The sequence below is a fragment of the Gymnodraco acuticeps genome, unplaced genomic scaffold (assembly GCF_902827175.1).
Source record: "Gymnodraco acuticeps unplaced genomic scaffold, fGymAcu1.1, whole genome shotgun sequence".
Taxonomy (NCBI): domain Eukaryota; kingdom Metazoa; phylum Chordata; class Actinopteri; order Perciformes; family Bathydraconidae; genus Gymnodraco; species Gymnodraco acuticeps.
This window is the reverse complement of record NW_022989790.1, coordinates 262,501-287,701: the sequence shown is the minus strand read 5'-3', so window position 1 is coordinate 287,701 and position 25,201 is coordinate 262,501. Positions and strand designations below refer to the sequence as shown.

Here is a 25,201-nt window from a genome sequence, read left to right as displayed (position 1 = left end):
TCCACACCGTTTCATAATTAATATCTCCCCCTACTCTTCCTCTCTGTCTTTCTTCGTTTGCACAGGTTCAGGGCTTTGAGAGTCTCTTGGACGCTGTAGTGGTGACGCAAAAAAATCATTTTAATAAATCATTCATTACGGGGTTTCTTTCTAAAAAATAAAAACGTTGAAAAAAGAATGTATTACATTTGTATTTTTCCAAATAAAACACAATTGTGTTTATATTTTTCAAATTAAAACATAATTTCATTCATACTTTTCAAAATAAAACAAATAATTTCGATTGAATTTAAACAAATACATATTTAAAGGTGTATTTCCGTGCGTAATTCCTGCAGGAAATGTACACTAATAATCCCAGTCACATTTAATGCTTTTTATACAGGCTACTGGCGTTATAGATGAAGGCCATTTATATCCCATGGTGTGCCCACCTCCAGCAGGTGATCCTCGTGTCGTAACGTGTCAGCGGTGTCCTGACATAAGTATAATAATAGTTAATAGACCATGAGACACAGAATGGTATTAAACCTAACAAAGATGTGTCAAAACGGACGAAAAAAAGTCTTCATTAGCTCCATCTCCAAGGACCGTCGAACATTTCATTAGTTTGTAATTTATGAATGTTTGACAAATATTAAAGAGTATGTAAATATGAGAGGCATAATGTGTTTCTGCGGGAGGTGGCGAAATGACCCAAAGTCCTCCACACTGCAACACTGATCACTGCATTATGTGTCTCCTCAAACTGTGCGTTTTGGAACACATTTCCCATCTGACGTGTGAAATAGTGCAGACAGAGCAATGATTCATAATGTTGGCAGCATTTGCATCTCCTAATATGTGTTACTTTGATATATGATGATATACTGTCTCCTTTATCGACTGTATAAACGCACTTTTGCCATTATGGCTTTGGCTAAATCAGTAGGAGGGTTTTTGTCCTAAAACGGTTCATTTCCTTGTTTGTGAACCACTTCCAGGATAATCGTTATTTTATTTTTATTTCTGCAGCAACTTCTCAAGTCCCTGAGTTGTTTTTGTCCAGGGCTGAAACTTTAACACAAACAGTGTCTTTGGCAGGATTTCATATTTATTCTTTCACACCTGTTCGTTGCTTTTCTCAGATATTAGTGTCACAAACACTCAGATCACGCAGGGGTCAGCAGAACATGATAGATTCAGTTATGATGAATTACTGTACGTCAGATCGACTTAATCGCCAAAGGGCAAGTCCTCAAATCCAGATTCATTTATCCTGCGTGATGCATGGCCCACTTTAATACTGTGAAGTTTGCCTACAAGACACTGCGCAGGGCTTAGCTCTTACATTTAAATATTAGGTTTTTAAATGTTTGTTGTGATTTGTTTTAATTGACTAGTGTTGAGAAATAAGCAGGGTGGTGTGCAAAGAAATGGATAATTACAAAAAATACCGTTTTTTCATTTTAAATCCCCATAGTTTCCTCCTGAATTGACGTCAACAATATTTAGATGTGTTTGTTGCAGCAACAAGTTCCTCTGCACATAATCATTTATATATAATAACAATAATAAGTCATCATCACATAGTAGCTGCTAACTAAATAGCTCAAACTGCCTGCAAGACAGTGTGTAGGGCTAAGCTCCTACATTTAAATATTATATTTTGAAATAATTGTATTTAGTTGTGATTTCTTTTTTTAAACACCTCATGTTCAGAAATGTGCTGGAAGGAATATAGTGTGCAAATAAATTGTGAATGTCATTAAAATCCCCATATTTGCCTCGTGAGTTGACGTCAACAACATACAGATGTATGTTTGTTGCAGCAACAAGTTCCTGTGCACATAATGAAAGTGCATTAATGAAGGGAAGCTGCGGCTGCTAACTAGATATCTGAGCAAATGCAGGAGGAGATGTTGGATCAAAAGAGGCACAACTCATTCATGCAGCTGCATTGAGCCATGCAGGGCCAACAGGCGTATCACCCCCTGAAAGGAGCTGCTATTCAGGGTGCAGGTGTGAAGTATGTGGCACATTCTGCCTGATAATGTGGAGGCTGTTAGGGACCCGTGTTCGGGCCTATAGCTGCTGGGGGGCTGATTCTGGTTCTTCTGTGAGAGTAAAATAACTTGGATGACGGTAATCCTGAAACATGGGGGGTGTAGAAGGTCTTACTGCCTCTGATTTGTTCCCTCTCTTGATAATGACTTATGTGGGCCTGCTATATACAAAAGCTACCGCGGGGTGTATAGCCTTAAACCTGCCTTTATATATGGAGTACAGTTAATTCAGATTTAAAGGTTCTCATAAATCTTTATGACGGAAGCTCATAGTGGAGCCTATACATCGCAGTGATCTGGTAACCCCCCCTCTGGAAACTAACACCATCAGAATAATATCATAGTTAATATTCATGACAAGCTTTACGGTGGTGTTTGCCTCTTTTGACCTCTGCACCCTGCGTCAGAGAAATAAAGTGGAATGCTCCTTTAGCACGAAGAAATACCTAATATTTCAATGGAGACAAAAACCTGTAATTTAGTGTTTTTAAAGCCATATTTAATACATCTAATATATGTATTTACTGACAATAATATATAGTAAAATCAATGCATTATTCTTCCCATTAAGCCAGCTTTGTTATACCTGATTTCCGGTCCGTTCCTGGGGTTTGCCTCCTGTAATGCTCCTTTACGAAGAAAAAAAATCCTATAATATTTAAAAGGAGGAAAACTAAATTTGCAGCCGTTTTTATGCATCTAAACTCTGCTGTTACTGATATGAATTAATAGTAAAGTCAATGCATTTTTTTACAAGCTATAATACCCACTCTCAACTGATTTCCGGTCTGTTTGTGGCTTGCACCTGTCTCTCCTTTTATTTGTCCTGCCAATGTCGGCCACTTCATTCCTGATAATTATGACCTGGCTGGTGTTGGAGGTGCTGATGGTGGCGGTGTTGGAGCATGGGGGGGGGGGGGGGGGCGTGGAGGAAAGAGGGGAGGGGGGGGGCGAGGTTTTTACTCCTAGACTGCTAATCCCCCTATTAAAAGGGTTTTGTTCAATAATGCCGGACAGTTTCCGGAAGTAGGATTACCGCCTCCATTATTTTACAAAGAAATGATATTTCACACTCAAATGAGCCAGAGAGGGCCTCGTGAGGACGAAATGGATTCATTTTCTTTTCTTTTTTTGTTGCATTTGGAAGTTTAAAACCTCCCCCTTCGTTTCTTTAAAAAGGAAAATCTATCCTGCAATTAATATATCTGCTAAGAAACTGCAACACAGCTTCCTGTTTGGGGCTCGTTCGTGTTGCAGCTCAAATTGAGGCTCTCTGTTTTTGGCACACACACATACACACTCGTAAAATGTATCACCACGCAATCACACGTAGCCTATACACACACACGCACACACACACACACACACACACACACACACACACACACACACACACACACCCACACACACACACACACACACACACACTTGTTCCTGATTCTTGGTCCCAGAGCTGATATCAGATCAGCTGGAGGATCAGATGTTAGAGTAGCCTATCCAGTGTCTACACGATGGAAAACGAAGTAGTCCTCACGTGCATTTCACTTAAACCCCCCCACTCAGAGTTACTTGTACTTTCTAACTGCAGACAGGCTGTTTATATTTCGCAGAAGTCGTAAATTATTACAGCGGATTTATTTCTCCTCGCTTCTAAATGAAACGAAAGGCCATTTTTTCTTTGATCTGTCCCTGCAGAAAGAAAAAAAAGACCTCATGTTTTAACTCCGCTAATGAAACAACCTCTTTAAAACTGGCCTATCCTCCTCTCTGAATGGAAAATGTTTTTACGCACTCAGTTAGTTCTTGTCCATTTTGACGACTGGAACTAAAAGCTTTAGACGGCCCAATAGAGAGGAGCCCAATAGAGAGAGGAGCCCAACAAATCGGTGACAAAAGGCTTTCCGTGTCATCAACGTCGTTCAGACGACCTAGAAGAATCCCTCTGATATCAAGCTCCACTTCAAAGAGCCCCACTTTCAATTGAGATCCAACTATCTTGTTTTTACGCACAAGAGCTGGTGCCAAAGGAGGCATCATCATCTTCTTCGGTTTATTCTTTTCTTTCACAATCTGGGCCTCTTGTTCTTCTGTCACACACTTAACCAAACTCTATATACACGCACAGAGTTGCAGTGTTTCCACCCACTCTAGTCAGAGCCTGGAGTAAAAAAAAGAAAATCCCCTCGGCGAGAAAAGTTTTCCCAGAGCTCTTCCTGCTTTTTGTTAACCTTGTTTTACTCGTTTTATTTTACAATATATTACATTAATTTCAACGTGCACTGTGTGGTTATCATTAGGCACCACGTGTTTTATGGTTCTACACATTTCACGTCTGAAAATATGATTACATTTGAGCACTTCGGCCATCCAACAATGCAAGTCTATTATGGTTTTTAGCGGCTTCTCCTTTGATTGTCGTAAAGTAGACCCAGCAAAAGAATATATTTTTCCTCTTTATGCTGCCCCTCGTCTGCAGTATAAAGGACACAGATTACCGTTTCCTACCCCATGGGAAGCAAATATTACATTCTTTAGAGCGGGCTTTTGAGTCCACGGACTTGGCCCCATAACATTTGAGTTTGACTTGACTATTGCTTTAGAAATCTTAATTCACCATGAGGATTCACCGTCGTGAAAAAAATGGCTCTTTGTACCAAAAGCTCTTTGAAGTCTGGATCAGAATATTGTAGAAATTCATCAAACTCAGCCAAGAAGTTTAACCGAGAAACACTCAAATAATGTGTTTTCCTTGAGCTGTTTGTTAAAATCTTAAAAGTCGATATTTAATTTCTACAAATGCTGTTTTTAAATTGACATGTTATTTTCAAACAAGGCATATTTAGCACATGTTCCCCAGGACAGATAATAACCGGCTGTAAATTCCCACATAGACCCGAATGGCTCAGCACAGATTTCACTTTAGTCATACAAGATTTATTCAAAATACTCACAAATTACAAGGCAGTTCGGTACGCGTTTGAGTGCCGTTCGTTTTCAGATATTCAAAAAAAAAGAAAAATATATATATATTGACGACAATGATACAAAATCACAAAATGCCCACTTTGATAAAACATTTATAATTCACGGTCGTATATCAAATACTGCAGGCGTATGAAACAGTTCAAATTGTTGACCCTTCTGCACACATGGGGGAAATAAACATAACAACATTTTGTACAAATAACTGCAAACACCAACACATCGAAACTTACAAAATTTACAAATATACATTTTTTTCATCCTAATTGAAACATGCACTTTGGTTCGATAATACAAAAATTCCCTTCAATATCAGATTGAAAAATAAATAAAAACATATTGAATTTACAAAATAATTGTACACCAACATGCCTATAGCCTAATAAAAATACCACATGAACAGTCTAACGGGATTTACACGACTCTCCACAAGTGGACCGTCAGGCACCGAGCCAAGCTTTTAAACAGCTGAGTTTCAAAATATATATTTTTAGAGTGCCTGAAAATTAGCACGTCTTTAGGGTCTGCACCTTCCAAATGTTAGGGGGTTCTTCCAAGAGGCGTATAGGCACCGGAGCCAAACCGTTTTGAACAGTGAGGCTTTTAAAAATGTCAATGATGCGTTCAAGTCCAGATTAAAACGCTTCAATGATGCGTTCAAATCCAGATTAAAACGCGTCCCTCGGCTCTTGGTTCCTGTAAAGTGGCTCTGAGGGGTCCGGTGTGGAGGCTCCACTGGGGGGTGTTTGGGCACCACTTGCACCTGAACTGTGGCACACGTACCATTCGCTTAAATTGGCCGGCTGGGAGGCTCCCACCGGCTCCGAGGAGGCTCCTGGCTCCCGGCCCATGTCCGAGGAGGGGGACACCAGGGACGGCGTGGAGGACTCGTACCCGGAGCTGGGCGGGGGGGACTTGCAGTGCACCTTCATGTGTTTCCGCAGGGAGCTGGGGTGTGTGTAGGATTTATCGCAGCCTCGCACTTTGCAGTTGTAAGGCTTATCGCTGGTGTGCACGTGCGAGTGCTTCTTCCGGTCACTGCTGTTCGCGAAGCGTCGGTCGCAGCCCTCAAACTCACACTTGAAGGGCTTCTCACCTGGTGACACAAAGGTAAAATATAAATCAATACAGATTTAAATGATGTGATGTTCACCCTTAGGCAGTGTGTTAATGAGACACAAGGATGTGTATTTTGTAAAATGTGTAACTTTTTTATAATTTCTTTAAAAAAAAAAATGTAATACTTTTTGTATGCATGCTTTAGCATTAAGCTGTCTGTGGCTCTTTTCTGCTCTAACAATGTACATTTCCCCTCTGTGGGACTAATAAAGGTATTCTGATTCTGAATCTTGCAACTTGTATCTAAAATGTTAAAGTCTCATTAAAAACACCACTTGTACACAGCCTTAAATATGTGACCCGAAAAATAAAGCATAAATCAATAAATTACAGATTTTGAAAGTTTCCTGTTCAACTTCAGCCCTTGTGTTTTTTTATGAGACAATCGTGCAACTTGTAGATATCTGATAGTAAAACTGTTAACATGTCCACCAGTGTGGACCTGTGAACAGTGAGGGGGACACAATGAAATATAAATCAATACGTTACAGATTTATTTTTGACATTATGTGATTTTTTACGAGACAATCGTGCAACTTGTAGATATCTGATAGTATCTCAAATGTTCATAAAAACACCACTTGCATGGCTTCAAATATGTGACCCTAAAATAAAATACAACTATTATAAAAAGCTGGTATAATCACAGCCACTTGGATTTTTTTCCTCCATTTTGAAATATAATTTTACATGTTTTGTATTTACAGTATTGCAATAAACACACTTTTACACCCCCCCACTCTTTCTGAGACACTCTTGTATCTTGTAGATACAACTCTCTAAATGCAATGTGGTGCCCTTGTATACATGTGCTCAAATATGTGACCCAAAATAAAGCTGGTAAAATGACAACTTGTAATGTAATTGTATCTGCACATACTTTCTATTTACATTATAACATGTTTTAAATAATACATGTTCCCCCTCAGGCATTATTATTATACTATATTATTATTTGTATGTTTAAAAGTATCTCCAATGTTTAAATTATCTTCAAAACACCACTTGCATACATGTCCTCATATGTGACCCAAAAATATAGTATAAGTATAATTACAGCAACTTTGATTTTTTTCTCAGTTTTTCAAATATAATTGTACATATTTTGTATTTACAGTATTGCAGTAAACACACTTTTTGCTCCCCCCATGCACTTTAAAGGAGCCTCAGCCTGGTGTAAACAGGAGGCTGAACCCCCACTGTCCTGCGTCTGTACCTGGGTCGACATACGTCAAAACAGACAAGCTATGAGCACAGACATAGCAGGCCTAAAACCAACTGAAAACATGATGAATGAAAGTATTTCCACAGCCAGGCTTCACCTACTGAGTGCTATCTGAATCCTGCTTTTTGGACTGGCTCTAATTTAGCATCTTAATAACAAGTATTCCTACCTGATTATGACAAGGCAAAAAAGCAAAAAAGACAGTGTGAATAAATTACACGGAAATCATCCACTGCTGATTTTTCTCCTCCGATTAAAGCTTTTGAGAATATGTAATTGCCTCTGTCTAATTACACTTGCGGGTTGAATATCAATTTGACCTTCAGCTGTTGGGTTGAGAGAGCCAATCAAGGATATTAGTGTAGTACAAGAAAGCTGGAGGAACAGACCCCAGGGGCAGCTCACACATAACCACACTTTGGGATAGGTTTTAAACATGATCCCAAAGAACAGGCCCCTCGGGAGTCAACACACAGAAATAATTTAACAGATTTGTACTTAGGTAATGTGAGCAAATTATATGAATAATACATAGGGTGCAGACATGGAGCAGAGGGGGCGAGAAAGAGGAATGTAGTCTGCATTCACAAAGTGTGACTCGACATTTTGAGGCCTTATCTTCCCCTCACTAGCTCCACAGCACGTCATTGGGACACGGTGGCGAGCAGCCAAATGTGAACCATTATATGTTTTTTAAAGTCATGGCTGCTGCATTGCACACACACCACTCATCATACAGCTCTGCCAACCTGTTGGTGAATTATTCCAGCCGTCTGCACTTGTCAACTTGTTGCTTTGGCTAAAGGCTACAAGAGTTACATGTAATCATAGCACTCTGCAAAATAACGCTGATACAGGGCTTTAAATAGTACAATACATAAATGCAAAATACAACTTCTTCGTGTTTTCATGCTGCTTTAAGTGCAATACTGCATCCAACCAACTAGTGGAAATAAAAGCACATGCATAAACAAAGCTAACAATAGCTATACAAAAATAATCATCATATCAGCCACACTGGACATGAAGAGGCTTTCCATATTCTAAATAAAACGTATTCCTTTCTTGACAGCTTCAATTGCTATAACGCATCCAACCAGCTATTAGTATAGGTTGCAATAAAGGCACATGCAAAAGCTAAGAATTGGCTATAAAAAAATCCTCAACATATCAGCCACACTGGACATGAAGATCCCACTCTGCTGTCACTCGTGTTCTCTGCTCTAAACAGCCTGGACAGGAGTTGCCTGGGCCTCAGTCTTTGTGCTGTGGTGTAAACAAGAGGTTGAACCGTCAAACGCCTGAGTGAGCTGTACCATAATCCCAAAGCTCAGCCCTTTGCTAAAACTTGCAGGCACTGGTGCACCTCGTAACAAACGGGTGGACATGCAGGAGCTGCAGGCTGATCCATCAGCAGCACACACTGATTCATCACCAAGCCACATCAGAAATGAAAGTTAAATTAAATTACAAATCACTAAAAAATTATCCACTTGTAGCTTCTTTTTTTTCAACATGCAACTTCACAATGTCATTCGTACATTTAATGTTATGAATATATTTAGCTACTGACCTGTGTGCGTCCTTTTGTGGATTTTAAGGTTCTCCGATCTGGCAAACACTTTCCCACAGCCAGGGAAGGGGCATGGAAACGGTTTCTCCCCGGTGTGCACTCGGATGTGATTTACAAGTTTGTACTTGGCTTTAAAAGGCTTGCCTTCCCTCGGACACTCTTCCCAAAAACAGATATGGTTCGCCTGCTCCGGTCCTCCGACGTGCTCCATCGTCACGTGCGTTACCAGCTCGTGCATGGTGCTGTAAGTTTGGGAGCAAAGTTTCTTCGGCGAGATCTCCGGCTCCAGCCACTTGCAGATGAGCTCCTGCTTGATCGGCTGCCTCATGTAACGGAAGAAGGCTCCGGCTCCGTGGTGGTGGTGGTGGTGCGCGCTCAGATTCATGTTCAGATTCAGACCACCGTAGCCATGCATCGGCGAGGCGGAGAACGGATCAGCCCTGGAGCTTGTCACTTGACTCAAGTGATCAGATCTAACGTACATTTCTCCAGGTAGTCCTAACCTTATTTGTCCATTCAACGCTTGGCCACCCGGGGATCCGCTAGAAGACTGGTCGTGATGGAGTCCGGAGAAGAGGTTCCCAGCGTCAGGGTGGTGACCATAGTGTCCGGGATAGCTACCTGTTGTTGAGACAAACATTCCGTGGTGAGAGGCTGAACCGGCAGACTGGTCGGTCAGCACGGGCATGGCTTGAGCTGTCAGATCTCTCCGGATGAGGAAGTCCCTGCCTGCGGATAGAGCCTGGGCCGGGTGGTGAGACATAGGATAGGGCACCGATGTCGCCTGAACCGGGCCAAAAGCTCCCGTTTGACTGGAGACCACTTCACTGTGGCCTGCCATATGATGATTGTGGTGGTGGAGATGGTGGTGGGGATAATGATGGGCTGGGCTGATTTTGAGGGCCGCGGAGTGCCCCATGTGTTCTGGCCCGAATGGACTCGGCCCCAGGCGGGGTTCCGCAGTAATCTCCCCAGGGTGCGAGTGAGCCATTGAGTGTGGATAGCTGCTGAACCCCGGGAAGCCTGTCACGCTCTGAGGGGTATGGTGGTGATGATGGTGATGGTGGTGAGCCCCTGCCAAGTCAACTAATCTCAGCGCCGTGTTCCGTTTGGAAAACGTAGGGTCCATCACGGGGCTTCCCAGTGCATCCACGCTCATTACTTCCTAATTTTAGAATAACTTGACAGCAGGCAAAATAATAATGATGATGACAAATATATTTTAATCGTAGTGAAAAAAAATAAAGAAAAAAGACTTTATAAAGTTAAGTCTATCTGCAGACTACATGGAATCCCATTCGGTTGAGAGGCAGCAGCAGGACGCTTTGATACTGAATAGAGATTCATGGTAGGCGCTGCAGCCCGTGGAGCTAAACAATCACCCCGCGCTCTAATTGGTCAGAGCTTGGTGATTGACGTCAGCAGTGACAGTTTCCAACGTGAAGAAAAATGTCTTAGTGACAGCAAGCAGCCAGCGCGCATGCGCAGTGCCTCCGGCAACGCTTTAGAAAAATAGTTGTTATGCAAAGGTTATTGTACAATAAAAGTCCTAAAAAGTTGATCCAGATATACAGTCGTCTCTCTTTTGTCGGAGCAGACAAAGGCTGCTCGGCTATGAAAGAGCCATTTCCCCTCTTTGATTCTGCAATTACAAAACAGCCTGCCTCGCTAGAGTATGCATATTGTTAGTAGGCTACAAAATGTTTTAAGGATCATAAATAATGCAGTGATATCTTCATTTTCCCCCTGCAACGTATGAGGGACAAGTTTACGCACAAATTACGCACAGCTTTACGCACGTAAAAAGATCGGCGTCAGCGGAGAGAAACTTGTCCACTTATCGAAAGGAAAACTCCACGTGGGAGTATGATAGTCCGGAGTAAAAAGTATTAATACGCGCTTTGATAAAACCCCATATTTACACATCCAGCCGGTCGCTCCTCCGCGCGCACCGCAGTGTTGGCTCCGTGCTCTGCTCGGTGGGATCCGTGTGTGCAGTCAGTGTGAATAGAGCGAGCTGCGGCCATTGTCCCGAGGGGGAAAAAAGTAATGGACGGGACCTGTTGTTATGATCCGGGGTAATTTTGCTTTAGACCCTGGACGGCAGCAGATGAGGGTCACAGGAGGTGGTGCCGTTGCAGACTAAGGTTCAAAAATAAAAACGTGTGGGTGCTGTAAGTATCGGTTCCTAAGATATTATCCTACAAAGTACAACATGTTAGGTTCTGCTTCCTGTTTGAATGCTTAAAGGAAATATATTTTATTTATGGATCATAACAGGATATCGTATAATTCATTTTTGTCTATGTACTTTTTTTTAAATCATGAGGTTATACAAACTATTTTAAAAACCAAATGTGTGGCCAAAAAGTGTGTGGGTGTTACTGTGCACGAATATATCTGCAGCACGGCACGTTTCGTCTCTTAACAAACATGGACCTCCAAAAATAAAATCGCAACTATAGAGAGAATTTTGAATAATTTCTTGCCATAGTTTTACTTTTTAAAAAACTTATAATTTAGGTTTATAAGAGAGTTGTATAATAGTATGCACATTCTAGTTGTGGGGGTTGGTGGTGTGTGTAGACTGCAATATCTCTGTCGTTGAAGACAAAAATAAATTACTGTTTGCAGCGACCTTAAAGAAGGTCACATGCAGAGCTGAACACTTTGATGTCATAAATGAAATGTGTTATTCAACTCTGTGGTGATCATGAGTGAATTGTGGATTTAAGAGTGCAACTTAAATGTATTGTCAATATCTGAACCCCCTCACACTTCTTTTTTACATTTTCGGTCATGAGAAAATCAAATAGCGATATTACGAGCATGTGTTTTGCAGTGTGTAGTTTTTAGATATAGACCAATTAACTGAATATGCTAATTAATAATAATAAATAACTCGCTTATAATATTGGTTTATACGAAAACAGATATAAAACTATATTACAACCTGATAGTTCTGTCTGTGAATTGACTCGTCAGACTCGTGGCTGACAGCGTCATCTCCAGCACGTTAGACAATGAGTCAATATTTGTGAAGATGTTTATTAAATGGCCTTACGGTGGGGTTCCCTCAGCTGTGGCCCTCAGAGGCATCGCAGCAGCAGCGTAATGCAAAACGTTCAGGTGCTATTTCTGGGCCATGTTGTGCACGCACTCACTCTTGGAGACAAGTAAGCAGGGGAGTTGTACAGGACCCAAACTAACAGAAAGGTGAAAACAGAATCTCTTAAAACTCAGATTTGTGCAGTTTTGGCTTAGTTTATTTTTCACTGTAAGTCATAAAACAGATCCAGGTAGCCATTTTAAATTCTACAGAATCATTTCATTTGGATAAATGCACTTAAAGGTACTTATGCTAATCAGGTACCTTGTTTTTACGCATGTCATCTTAAACGTATTTACTCAAAACGACAAAGTTCTGCATAATTCCAACAACTTTTTTTCTTGGCACACAATTTCCAAATTAGCCTCACTTGTGGCAATTCTTACATGACCTCTAGTCTTGACTCACTCCTTTTCCTATCCTTCTTAACAATATGCCGTGCTTACCGTTGTCCACCTGTTGAGAGAGATCCCTCCAAACGTGCGCACAGCAGAGCAGTGAGCTATACCTAAAAACGCCGGGTGTACTTGCTAAGTTGAGAACAACAAACGTCCCCTCTTTGCCTGGTCTCACAAGACTGACTTGGAGAATGCCTTGTGTAGGGACTAGCCTAGTAGCCAAGCAGATATTTTAATGATTCGCCCGGCACGTCTGTGCATGTGGCTTTGAACTCCAGCAGCCGGAGGTTCCTGCAGAGAGCGCCGCAAATCCCACTTGATAACTTCGACAGCCCACAACGTTTTACACACAGGCCATGCATCACCGGCCTGCAAAATAAATGAGTAAGTTGCACAAGCACTGCAGCCAAAATTCGTGATGGATACGTTAGGAACAAGTCAAATCCTGGCCTATATACAGTGTAACCTTTATGGACGCGGGGCGCTGGTGAGCATGATGATGATGTGGAAATCTGAAGCACAGATGTTCCACTGGTGAGCTCCAGTGGGCGCAGAGACGTTGTGTTCAAGGAACTCCAAAACACACACACGCAGAGCAGAGGAACACTACAGTATTTGGATCCCTTCGAGATGAAACTAGAGAGTGATGACAGTTGACAGGTTTCATATTAAAACCTCAAGAGTGTCTCAATGACAAACGAGAAAATATAAGGTTTGTTTACCATCATGTCAGTCCATTAGAGTTGCAATAAATACAATTATTGTCTTTATTTCTGCTCCTGACATAGTATTTGCGTATCCATCAAATGCATTCCATTATAAATAGAAATATATACAGATAGCTAGAGTGCTTAATTGTACATAAACGTTACCAATTACACCACCAAAATGTGTTTTCTAGGTGATCTAATGCCCAGCTTAACAAAGACATACTGTCACATTTTCTATATAAACTGCTGTGTTGTGAAAACGTGCTCTGACTCTCTACGAGGTCCCTCATTGTCTCGCGTTTCTCAACTTTTGTTTTGCTGTTATTCAGCCTTTTAACCAAATCCACAGTCAGCAATGCACAATATCTGGGATTGATGATGCAAAGAGGCCAATAGAAGTGTGGGCCCTGTGCCGTGGATTGTTATTTGGTGAGTGGATGTTATTGGGGGGAAAGGAGCTCAGCCAATGAGCGAGCTGAACCGGGGCCACATGACCACCCCCCCTCCTCTCCCATTCATCAGGGCTGGACTGTGTTGTCTTTTCAATTCATTTATCTGCAGGAATGATTGCGACTATCAGTCTAGAGCTCACCGCCTGACTGAGGAGGTGAAAGTCGCGCCACAGGAAGATAAACCGCAAAAGACAATAGTGCATGTATACATGTTTCTGCATCGGATTAGCCGTATAGGGGAATTCCTCGCGTCTTAGAAAGTAAACAGAGAATCTGTGGATTTCAGAGTTTGCTCAGTCGAGAGAGCTCCAAGAGACAGAGAGAAGAGGGGGAGGAAGAATATCTGTGCGTGATTTTTTGATTTCTGCTCTCAGTCGTCTCGGCTCGTGTAGACTGAAGATGCTCCTGGACGCGGGACCGCAGTACCCCACCATAGGAGTCACTACTTTCGGCTCCTCTCGGCATCACTCAACAGGCGAAGTCACGGAGAGAGAAGTGGCGTTGGGGATCAATCCCTTCGCGGATGGGATGGGCGCCTTCAAAATCAACCACAGCTCCCACGATATTGGCTCCGGACAGACGGCGTTCTCCTCCCAGGCTCCCGGGTACGCAGCCACCGCGCTGGGACACCACCACCACCCGAGCCACTCTTATTCCACCTTCAACTCCACCAGGGACTTTCTGTTCAGAAATCGGGGTTTCGGGGATGCCACCGGCGCGCAGCACAGTTTGTTCGCCTCCGGAAGTTTCGCAGGGCCACATGGACACTCGGATGCGGCGGGGCACCTGCTCTTCCAGGGGCTCCACGAGCAGAACCACGCGCCCTCTAACGTGGTTAACAGCCAGATGCGGCTGGGCTTCACTGGGGACATGTATGGACGTGCAGACCAGTATGGCCACGTTACGAGCCCCAGGTCCGACCATTACGCATCATCCCAGCTGCACGGCTACGGCCCCATGAACATGAATATGGCCGCGCACCACGGGGCAGGGGCCTTCTTCCGATACATGAGGCAGCCCATCAAACAGGAGCTCATCTGCAAGTGGATCGAGCCGGAGCAGCTGACGAACCCCAAAAAGTCGTGCAACAAAACTTTTAGCACCATGCACGAGCTGGTGACCCATCTGACGGTGGAGCATGTGGGGGGGCCCGAGCAGACCAACCACATCTGCTTCTGGGAGGAATGCGTCCGAGAAGGGAAGCCATTCAAAGCCAAATACAAACTTGTGAATCATATCAGAGTACACACCGGAGAGAAGCCGTTTCCCTGTCCGTTCCCCGGCTGTGGGAAAGTGTTCGCCCGGTCGGAAAACCTAAAAATCCACAAAAGGACTCACACCGGTAAGACTGCACGCTTTCATAAATATGCAAGCGATTATTATTTACTAGTCTCTTACTTGCATGAAATGCAGTGCATTGTTAAGATACATATTTTTAAAGTCTTTATGTTGTTATGTTAATAGTGTGAATGTGATTAAATTAATTAATCTGCAAGCCTAAATGGCTTAAATGCAATTAATTAGCAGTGTATAAGTAACTCGAGTTGTCTGTCAAATGTAAAAGTAAAAATAGACTGTCTTTGTATTCCTCTGCATTGTTTACTTAAATATAATATTGTGACATTTTAAAAACCCAGTGTAAAACATTGTATTTTTTTGTTTCTGAATTTAGGTGAGAAGCCATTTAAGTGTGAGTTTGAAGGCTGCGACAGGAGGTTTGCAAACAGCAGTGACCGCAAGAAACACATGCACGTGCACACGTCGGACAAACCGTATCTGTGCAAAATGTGCGACAAGTCCTACACACACCCCAGCTCCCTGCGGAAACACATGAAGGTAAAATGAGTTTAATATTTGCAATGATTTTATTTTTTCAATGGTATTTCACAGCTGGAAATAATAATTGAAAAAATATTATGAAAAGAGGTTAAATAGAAATAGAGATAACTGTATTTTCTTTGCACCGATAAATCAGATTAATACAAATAATAATATCTGGGGATTTTTAGCACGTGTTTAAAATCGGTATACAGTCATGGTGTTTAAAGTCAGCATTATCTGTGTTTTCTAACCATGACTGCCTTAGTAGAAGGGCACAAGCTTAAAATGATAGTCCTGTTTTAATGCAAAACTGCCTTTTACAACTCTGGGTCTCATTTCATATTTTTTCGTGAGCTTCCTTTTTTAATTAAAACTAGCCTGTTTTTTAACCTTCCATATTTGGTTAAAGAAAAAACACTTTAGTGAGATGTTTTGCAGCCACTGAGTCCAACATTAGAAAGCAAGCTATAATCCAAACTCTAGTTGTGATTTGTTTTGTATCTGTGCACAAACCCGAGACAAACCAGTCAATGCAGGATGCTTTTTTTCATAATCTCTGTTTTATTGTTGAAGGTCCACGAATCCAGCAATCCAGCGCCGCAGCCCTCTCCTGCAGCCAGTTCAGGGTACGAGTCGTCCACACCCCCTACTATAGTGTCCCCGTCCACAGAGAACCAGAACAGCTCCATATCACCAGCAGCCTCAGCAGTCCACCACACAACCAGCCACAGCACGCTGTCGTCAAATTTCAATGAATGGTACGTGTAAATATTTTTGCAACGAAAAAAAAGACGCAAGAAAGACTGCAGAATAAAAAAAACACTTGGATTCAAAGACTTTATAAAAGTGGACTGAGAAAACACGGGAGGATCATTTAAAGACAGAAATGCATGGACTAAAAGGAAGCGAGGAGCACCCACTTTAACCCCCCCCCCCTTCAGTATTCCCTTATTTTTTACTGAGGGACTGCTCAGAAAAAGCATGCTATCTCCGGGTAGAGGCCTGCATTTTTTTTGTACATAAGGATTTCACCACGTTGGGAATTTAAAAAATGTAATATTTTATTTTGTAAATATCACAGTTTAAGGGAATTTGTGAAAAATGTTGGTCCCTAGATATATGGAGATGGTTTTAAGAATATTGCGATGAATAGACTTCATTAAAAAGAATGTTATAGTTGTGAACCAAATGTGAATTATTCCGTATTACTACAGTCTACACGTCGACCTAAGCGACTCTTAGTATTAATGTGCTTTTGTAGCCTACCAGTGCAACATTTTTCGTCCAAGGTCCAGTTTGAGTAGCACAGTATCATTGTTGTTATTTAATGTCATGTCGATAAATCGTGTAGTGAAAGCCTGAAATTCCGTGTCAACCTGTTTATGTACGTGATAAATATAAAATCTCTGTCAATTGCTTTGTCTGAAAGGAAGTATTATTACATGTAAGTAGCTCAATTTTCCATATTTATCCGCATGTAAAGGACCGTGTTAGAAATGATCGGTATTTATGGAGAAATGCGCTCGTATGTAAAATTTAGTTTACAAAAAAATGTTTGGATACATTTCGTACTATATTAAAGGATTACAAAATACCATAATGCAATGCGTTGGAGGTTATTGATCTCAACACTGTGTGAAACTAATGGGTTCTTTTTATATCGTAAATAACTGCAGACTAAACTTTTTTATTATGATAACAATTAATTTAGTTTCGATTAAACTAATATTTGCTCTAATAATGTTAACTCTTCACTGTGTGTGTGCATGCTTTTTTGCGAGTGTGTGTGCATTTTAAAACACTTCCCCTGACAGTCAATAAGAAGCAAATCCACTCTTCTGTTTATCCAGAATTAACATCCTCCTCTTTGCCCTGCAGTAATGTGCAAATTAAATCGATTAATCACGGCGGTTGTTCCTCGGTGTAACCCGGGATAGTTTGCGTTACTTAATTGTTCGGGAATCTAATTTTCAAATCTAATTTATTTTCTGGGTTGTTTTTTTCTTTCTCGCGTTTGGCGGGTTTCATAGATTGAGGGAAAGCTGAGGAGTCAATGTGGCCCCTCATTATTGTGGCCCCTCATTGTTCCTGTGCAGCTTGACCGGCCCATTAGGCAGAGATCACATCAGCAGTGATCATGGTTAACTCTGCTCGATCTGTCAGGACTGCTGCTGCAGCACGAGAACCACGTTTTAATCTAGAAAAGGCACCAGCATGCAGGGTGTGTGTGTGTGTGTGTGTGTGTATGTGTGTGTGTGTGTGTGTGTGTGTGTGCGTGTGTGTGTGTGTGTGTTTCCCGTGAGAAGAAAACATCCACCATCTTAGATGATTTGCTGAAATGTATTGAAATGTATTCATATTTTCTTTTCACGGACTATTAGATTTTGAGATAAATGAAGGATGGTAATAAAATGACTTTTTCGACTCTATTTAACACTATCTGTCTGCAGAGCTGCTGCATGAATACAAAGACTCCACGCTTTCCGTTTTAGAAAAGTCACTTTACAGACAAATGTTCGCATGTAACTGGAAATATAAATAGTTTAAAGTAGTGTAAAATCTCATGTGGTTTGGATGGTCCATACGCCATTTAAATTCGCAAATACCTAAAATCAGTTTATTCAACATTTGAACTTGAGGAATAATTTAAATGTAAAAAATCAGTTTAAGAGTCCACACTTAAAAACACCCTGGGATGTGTTTTAGTTTTATTTGTATTGGTGCTTTATGTTTTATTTCACTGCAGAGAAAAACCACAACTTTAAGCTCCTTTGACGTTTCAGTACGGCAGAATGCAAAGCATGCACCTTCACTGCTGTTGAATTCCCACTTCCTGTCGTATTGCTTTACACTGAACCAACACACGGTATCGAAAATAAAATGCTCGTAAAAAGCAGAGCAGTCGACGACAGGCTGCTGCAGCGCGTGTGCCATCACAGCCACAGAGAGCAGATCACACGAGAAACATCCACTTTAAATGTATTTACGCGCAAGTCTGGAAATGACAAACACTCAGATATGGGGGGGGAAAGCGCAGGCGCCGGCCTCATGAATATTTATCAGCAGCACTTGTGGCCAGTAAACCGAGCCTGACGTTTGTGTTACCAAGGTAGACAGAGTGAGCATATATCTGCCTCAGATACCAGCATGGAGGCTATTGGTGTTTTTACGCGTTTAAAGTCAGAATTATCAGAAAGTAAATCCATGCATGCGTTAGCAAAAGTTTAAATGTATTGTCCTCGTTTTAATGCATTAGTGGCTGCAGCTATGGATCTCATTTTGCTTCTTTTTTTTTTGATGAGCTTCATTTTTAGATACTCATTAATTTCACTATCATATATCTGCATCAGATATCAGCATGGAGGCTTCGTGGTGTTTTTACGCGTTTAAAGCCAGAATGACAGTTAATCCATGCATGCTTTGGCAACGTTTCAATTAGAGTCCTAGTTTTTGTTTTCGATAGATAGGTACTTTATTGATCCCAAATTAAGAAAAATATTTTGTTACAACAGCAATCTTAAAAATCTTTAATAACATACAAGCAATGAACAGCACGTGTAGAGTATAAAGGACATGGAACACAAAGAATACTCAATGTACAATGTTCTAGATCATTTAGACTGTTAAAAAAACAATATATAACAGTAAACAACATAGTTTATAAATTACATGCAATAGTGTTGAAACTATGGATCTTTTTTTGCATTTTTTGGTGAGCTTAATTTCTAGTTAAGAATGGCTGTTCCTGTTTTTTAACCTTCATATTTGCTTTAAAAAAACCATTGTGAGATATTTCTGAGTCCAACATTAGAAGAAGGCATGGATCCGGGCTCCTTGATGGATGAGGTGCCCATGCCTGTGCCAGACTCTGATCTGCATGCCCAGCTGCCGTCACTCACTGAGAACTAAATCAATAAGTTAAACATTTGCAGTTGGGTTTAACTATTAGGTTTCCGGCAGAGAGAGAAAGAGGACATATGATATCTATTGTTAACTGTTTAAAAACGCACCATATTGGAAGTCCTGCAACAATCCTGCAGCCCCTCCATCTGCAGAGCTTAAGAGACCCAATGCAAAAAAAAGAGGTCAAATCCAAGTCAAGGCCACTTTACTTTATTGGCATGCAGACGTTTCAAAACGCCTTCAAGAAACCCTGTCGTATTTGCAGCCATAAAGCGATTTAATAGCCAGACTCTGGGTAATGGAGCAATCCATCCGCTGAGGACGGCCAAGTTTGCATACTAAGATCAGACATCGATTTTTTTATTCTGCAGAAACATGATTTATAATCTGCAGAAAGAGAGTTATTCTGTTCCTTTGAAGTTGGGAAACTGGATTTTATTTGCGCAAACAAAGGCAGCAACATAAAGTCATTTCTTTTATTTAAATGTGTGTTAATATGCCACCATAATCTTTATTTAAATTAAACCATATACTCTTACTATCCTAAAATGTGATTGCCATACGATCCACTATGTGAGTATTTAAATATGTGTACATATCCCATCATCTTTAAACTCGTGTTTAAATTAAATCTTACACACTTATTTGATTGCATGCCACTATATAAACTCTTTGTTATTATTTAATTATTATAGTTTAAAAACCGGAAATCAGTAGTTAAAATGCACACTAACTTAATGTATATTTCCCAGTTGTATCCCTATGATAACCAAGCCTGCAGCTCGTGTCCCCGGCTCTTCTTTTACTTAACCCCCCCCCCCTGATTGGGACATTAATCTCCGTTTTGCCACCGCAGTCGCAGCCCGGTTCGCAGAGAGAGGCTCGTTATAGTGAGGCATCGGTTCCCGGTGACCCCGGTGCCTCGGTCCCTCTGACACGCTATTAGGTGGAGGAGCGCGTGCAGGAGATTTGTGGAGGCGCTGACACGAGGCTGTCCGTCCTGTGACGTGTGGCTAAATGAGGCCTCTCCAATTAGACAGGAGAGCTGCTTTAAAGGTGTTGCTCAAGGGCACCTCGGTAGGGTGGCGAGACCCCTTAATCCAGGAGCAACGCGAAGATTCCGGTTCAAAATCTCGTTTTTAACCCCTTAAAGGGCCAGTATTTATAATCCACATCACACCATTTTCTATTTCTCTTTAATTGAAATTCAGATCTTCTCCATTTAGCAGTGTGACATGGGAGCTGCTATTGTGTGCTCAAGGGCACCTCGGTAGGGTTGAGCAGCCTCTGAATCCAGGATGTGGAACCAGCAACCGTTTTTTAACCCCTTTGCAGTGACTTAAAGGGCCAGTGGCTATTTTTATATTTCTCTCAATTTGAAATTCAGATCGTTCTTGTGTTTACAAACACTAGAAACAGCATCATTTTTCATCTGAAGATGTTAATTTATGAGAGCTGTCAATGACATTCAGCGACAACAGTTTCCAAAATGTTTGCCAAACGTTGTGCTTATTTATTCTGCGGTAGGAATGGGCCTAAATCCAGGAAGTAGAACCAGCAACCAACAAGCTCCTGGTTCCAAAATCTCTCTTTTAAAGAGCCAGTACCTATTTATTTTTACATTTTAAACCTCATTTTCTTTTAATTAGAAATTCAGAAGGTACTTGAGTTGAATGGGTTTCACTGGTGTCGATAACAAGATGACTTGTCTGTTTATTGATTATGAAATGCTCGCTGTATGTAGCTCAAGTTTAATTATTCTACTCCTCCTAGAAAGGAACCTACTTGTGCATATTTTTAAATAATAATGTTGTGTTATAAGTGTTATGTTGCAAAAACACTAAAAGTTGTCAATGACTTGCAGTAACACCTGTTTCCAAAATGTTTGCCAAACGTTTTATTTACCAGTCTATTTGTTTCAAATGTATAAATCAGAGGGTTTATTTTTTTCAATAATTTCATAAACCGTGATCAAATTAGTCCGCGTTTTCCTTTTCAGAAAGCGCCACATATGGTGTGTGTTAATGCGCCGCTCGATGGAGATGGAGGTCTCCTCTCTTACAGAGCAGCTTGTCGACATCTGTTTATCTGATGACTCTGATAATGACTTATTATTTCACAATAAGGATGACCAGACAAAGATAATGGCTGACAGATTTCCACTGGTCCGCTCCGACGTGTGTGTGTGTGTGTGTGTGTGTGTGTGTGTGTGTGTGTGTGTGTGTGTGTGTGTGTGTGTGTGTGTGTGTGTGTGTGTGTGTGTGTGTGTGTGTGTGTGTGTGTGTGTGTGTGTGTGTGTGTGTGTGTGTGTGTGTGTGTGTGTGTGTGTGTGTGTGTGTGTGTCATGAGGTGGCCCTGAGAGAGGCCGCCCTACGAACAGGATGTTGGGGTTTTTCTTCCTGTTGCATGTTTTGTATCCCATCACGTTTAACAATGATTCCCAATTAACCCATTTACTGTTCTTCTGTTTAAGTGGCATATGGTGGTTTTAATTGGTAGCAGACACAAATAATTTGATTGCAATTTGGACATTTTAGGAGTTCTTTTTGTTTTATTTGGTCAAAGGAACATGGTTTTTCCAAAACAAACCATTCTTATCTAGATTTTCTTTGTTTCTAACTGGATTCTGGGTGGTTTAGGGTTGGCTAACGGTTTACTCCAGCTGTCAGAGTCACAGGCTGTCACAGTCAAAAACATTGAAAAGTGATTCTTATGAACTCTCTGTCCTCCACACAAACACGCTGTCTTTAGGTTACCTACAATTCACGACTGCTTTCCTGCTCGGCTGCAGCCCAAATATGTTTTGGCGACAAGAGGCATAAATACAGGTCGTTTTGCTCGCCTCCTGTTTTGAGCGTAGATATATTTGAACAAAAATGAATATCTATCCTCAAGGGTAAATCACTTTAGATAAAAACATGTGTGCAGTGAAACAACGTGGAGGCGTATTTCCTCCGGCTCGTGCATGCAGAATTGACTTTTAACGTTTGTTTTGTGCGCATTTCTAATTGTTTTGGGTCATTATTGTTCAGCGGGATTGTCATAGGAACATCCGTTTGTACAGTCGAGTGTGTCAAAGGATATGTCTTCTCATCTCCACTGACCTTAGCAGAGACACTCACCAGTCTGACATCTTTTAGGTATCAACTAGAGAAGCAAATCAACATTACCGAGTGATGCAGCGCTTCAATCACACCTCCTCTCTCTTTTATAATTACACTGGCATCTCAGAACGAGTGATTAAAAGTGAAATTTGGCGAACTGAACAAGGACTGTAAGGTATCATCATAACAGTGAGTCTGGCGTGTTATATTTTTCACCAGCTGCAGCAGCAGGACGTAAGGGGGGGGGGGGGGATGCAACTTGACTGGTGATGTGAGCCAAGAAAGATCTGAAAGCTGAATGTGTGTGAGTGTGTGTGTGTTGGTATGACTGTGCACTTAGCAGGCAAACGATATTAGCAGCCAGAGGAAGGAATATGACTCATTACAGCAACAACTTAAATTGCTTAAATGTCATGTTTTACTTATACGACATCCTTCCCAGATTTCCGACCCGTGTGCAGCTCCTGTGAGTTTCTCGCAGTTCGATTTCATGTCTTCCTCTCGCTGACATGCCGGTTAACGCAGTGACACCACGTGGTTTAGGTGAGAATGGATGTGCGGTAACACAGTGTCACATCACTTCCAGAAGCCGAGCTGACCTCTGAGCTGCTCTGACAGGGATGTGAGGAGTGTAAACACGCCTGGGACAATATGAAATACATACCAGGGTTATTATGTCATGCCTCAGCGCTGTAAGTTTAAAGAGCAGAGAGGTGAGACGCCTGGTTCTTGTAAACATGCCGGGTATTAACATGCCAACATACAATAAGGAGGCTTTCCTGTGAAATGTCAAACATAAAAACACACTCCCCAGGCAGAAAGGTCATGTTTGTTTGCTTATACTTTCATGACCCAAGGTGTAAATCCTGGCAGATAACAGAGTGACCGACAGATTCAACTGTCATTTGTTTTCCTTATATTAATACGTAATAAAAGGCCACGCGTTCCCGACACCTTAAGGCGTGTTCTCCATTCATTCCAATGGCTCACTCCTGCTTTGACTGATAATGATTGGCCCGAATGTGCCTGGTCCAGGTGTTAGCCGTTTATTATTTCCCAACCTTCTTCAATTAATCACTAATTGCCAAAACCTCACACTGCTGGATGAAAATCTATCAGAATATTTATTGTTCAAATGCCAGGATTTTAAATGTTCGCTGAATGAAAAAGGAACTATGTTGTCATGTGTCATTGTTGCCAGCACAGCGTGAGGGTTTCTGAAATGAATGACAACAAATGGCAATATTTGCTGTCCTGTGTGAGGTCAGGGCACAGTGGGACAGGACATGGTATTTAAAGTCAACCTGCACATGCAAACACTTGTATTTGAATAATGATGCATTAATAAAGACTTTCTTTCATTAAAAACTGCGTCAGAAAGCCTCGTTTTGTTCATGTTCTGAATTGCTCTGAAATATGATTTTGTTTGCCAAAAGTAATCTTTTTTTCCTCCTAATGACATGTCATGAAACTGTACTCCAGCGAAAGGGCAAATAAAATGTAAGCACTCACAAAAAGGTCAAGTCCCTCCACCATTAGATCAAGTTGTGAAAAACAGCAACGCTTTAACCGACGAATTGCAAGTAAACTCGGGCGAAAACTGTAGGAATGAAGAGTGAAATCAGACGAGAGTGCTTGGAGACCACAGAGTCCTGCAGTGACGGCTGATACCGAAGACTGTCAGCAGCAACTTAAGTGAAGTTCAAACTCTGCTGCAAAGAGGGGTCTTCAATGGGACGCTATAATGCAGACTGTAGTATCTAAACGCTGTTATTATAGCCATTATATATAATTATGGTTTCAATAATATGTCTGTTTACTTATAGCAGCACGGTGTCACATGACTTGTCTTCTGACAGCCCCCTGCATCCCGCTCATAAAGTGCTTTGTCTCTGAGTGTTGATGAGTCTTAAAGACAGCAGCTGAACTAAAGGTTGTTTCAAAAACTTGTGAGTATCCATCTGTCATCGCTTCACAGAAATCTTCAGCAGATAAACGGCCGCATGTTGCTACCTAATGGAGAGTGCCATGATTTGTTTGCTACTCCTGCAAATCGGTTTCATATATACATAAACAAACCTTCCTCCAGTTGTTTCATGCATTAATTGGTTTATGCTTAAAAAAAAATCAGTAATTTGAGTCTCACTGTGCGACACTGGCTTTGTTTATGTTATGTTGTGTGTTAATGTTAATGTGAAAAAACATGTTTGGAGCATGCTTAAAGTTTCTTAATTTAGGATTTGTTATAATAAATTGTGTTTAAATTGAAATAAACAATTAGCTGGTTGTAGTCTTGCTGGTAAACTACCGTTTTAAACGTATTCAAGTCATGTTTTTAAGATATTAAACTTAATATGTGACAGCGTTCTTCCTCTGTCACACAGGAAGGGACTTCAGGATTAGAGTCCATGGTAACATATCTTTAAAATAGCATAAGCATCAAGCACTGAGTTAATTATAACCAAAGTGTGTGTGTGTGTGTGTGTGTGTGTGTGTGTGTGTGTGTGTGTGTGTGTGTGTGTGTGTGTGTGTGTGTGTGTGTGTGTGAGGGAGGGAGAGAGAGAGGGGGGGGATTAGTGTTTTAATCCCTGGCCTTGTTGAACAAAATGGTGACGTACTGTACGGTTTGAACACTTTATCCCACTGGGCCACAGGTCGATAGTGAGCAGCCTGTTCTCTAACACACACACACACACACACACACACACACACACACACACACACACACACACCACACACACACACACACACACACACACA

At 41.4% G+C, this 25,201-nt stretch overlaps 2 protein-coding genes across 3 annotated transcripts; one reads left to right on the top strand and one right to left on the bottom strand.

Moving 5' to 3' along the window:
• Positions 1 to 4,957: 4,957 nt before the first annotated feature.
• Positions 4,958 to 11,032, bottom strand: zic4 (zic family member 4). Its single transcript, XM_034221986.1, has 2 exons — positions 8,945 to 11,032; positions 4,958 to 6,123 (listed from the first exon to the last, which is right to left on the bottom strand). The coding sequence occupies exons 1-2, from the start codon at positions 10,101 to 10,103 to the stop codon at positions 5,696 to 5,698; spliced, it is 1,587 nt and encodes a 528-aa protein (XP_034077877.1). The 5' UTR covers positions 10,104 to 11,032; the 3' UTR covers positions 4,958 to 5,695.
• Positions 11,033 to 13,502: 2,470 nt separating this feature from the next.
• Positions 13,503 to 17,034, top strand: zic1 (zic family member 1 (odd-paired homolog, Drosophila)). 2 transcript variants are annotated; one of them, XM_034222123.1, is made up of 3 exons: positions 13,503 to 14,955; positions 15,286 to 15,449; positions 16,005 to 17,034. In XM_034222123.1, the coding sequence occupies exons 1-3, from the start codon at positions 14,013 to 14,015 to the stop codon at positions 16,200 to 16,202; spliced, it is 1,305 nt and encodes a 434-aa protein (XP_034078014.1). In that variant the 5' UTR covers positions 13,503 to 14,012; the 3' UTR covers positions 16,203 to 17,034. The 2 variants fall into 2 exon arrangements, with proteins under 2 accessions (XP_034078014.1, XP_034078024.1); XM_034222133.1 differs by having other exon boundaries at positions 13,698 to 14,955; positions 16,008 to 17,034.
• The last annotated feature ends 8,167 nt before the right edge of the window (positions 17,035 to 25,201 follow it).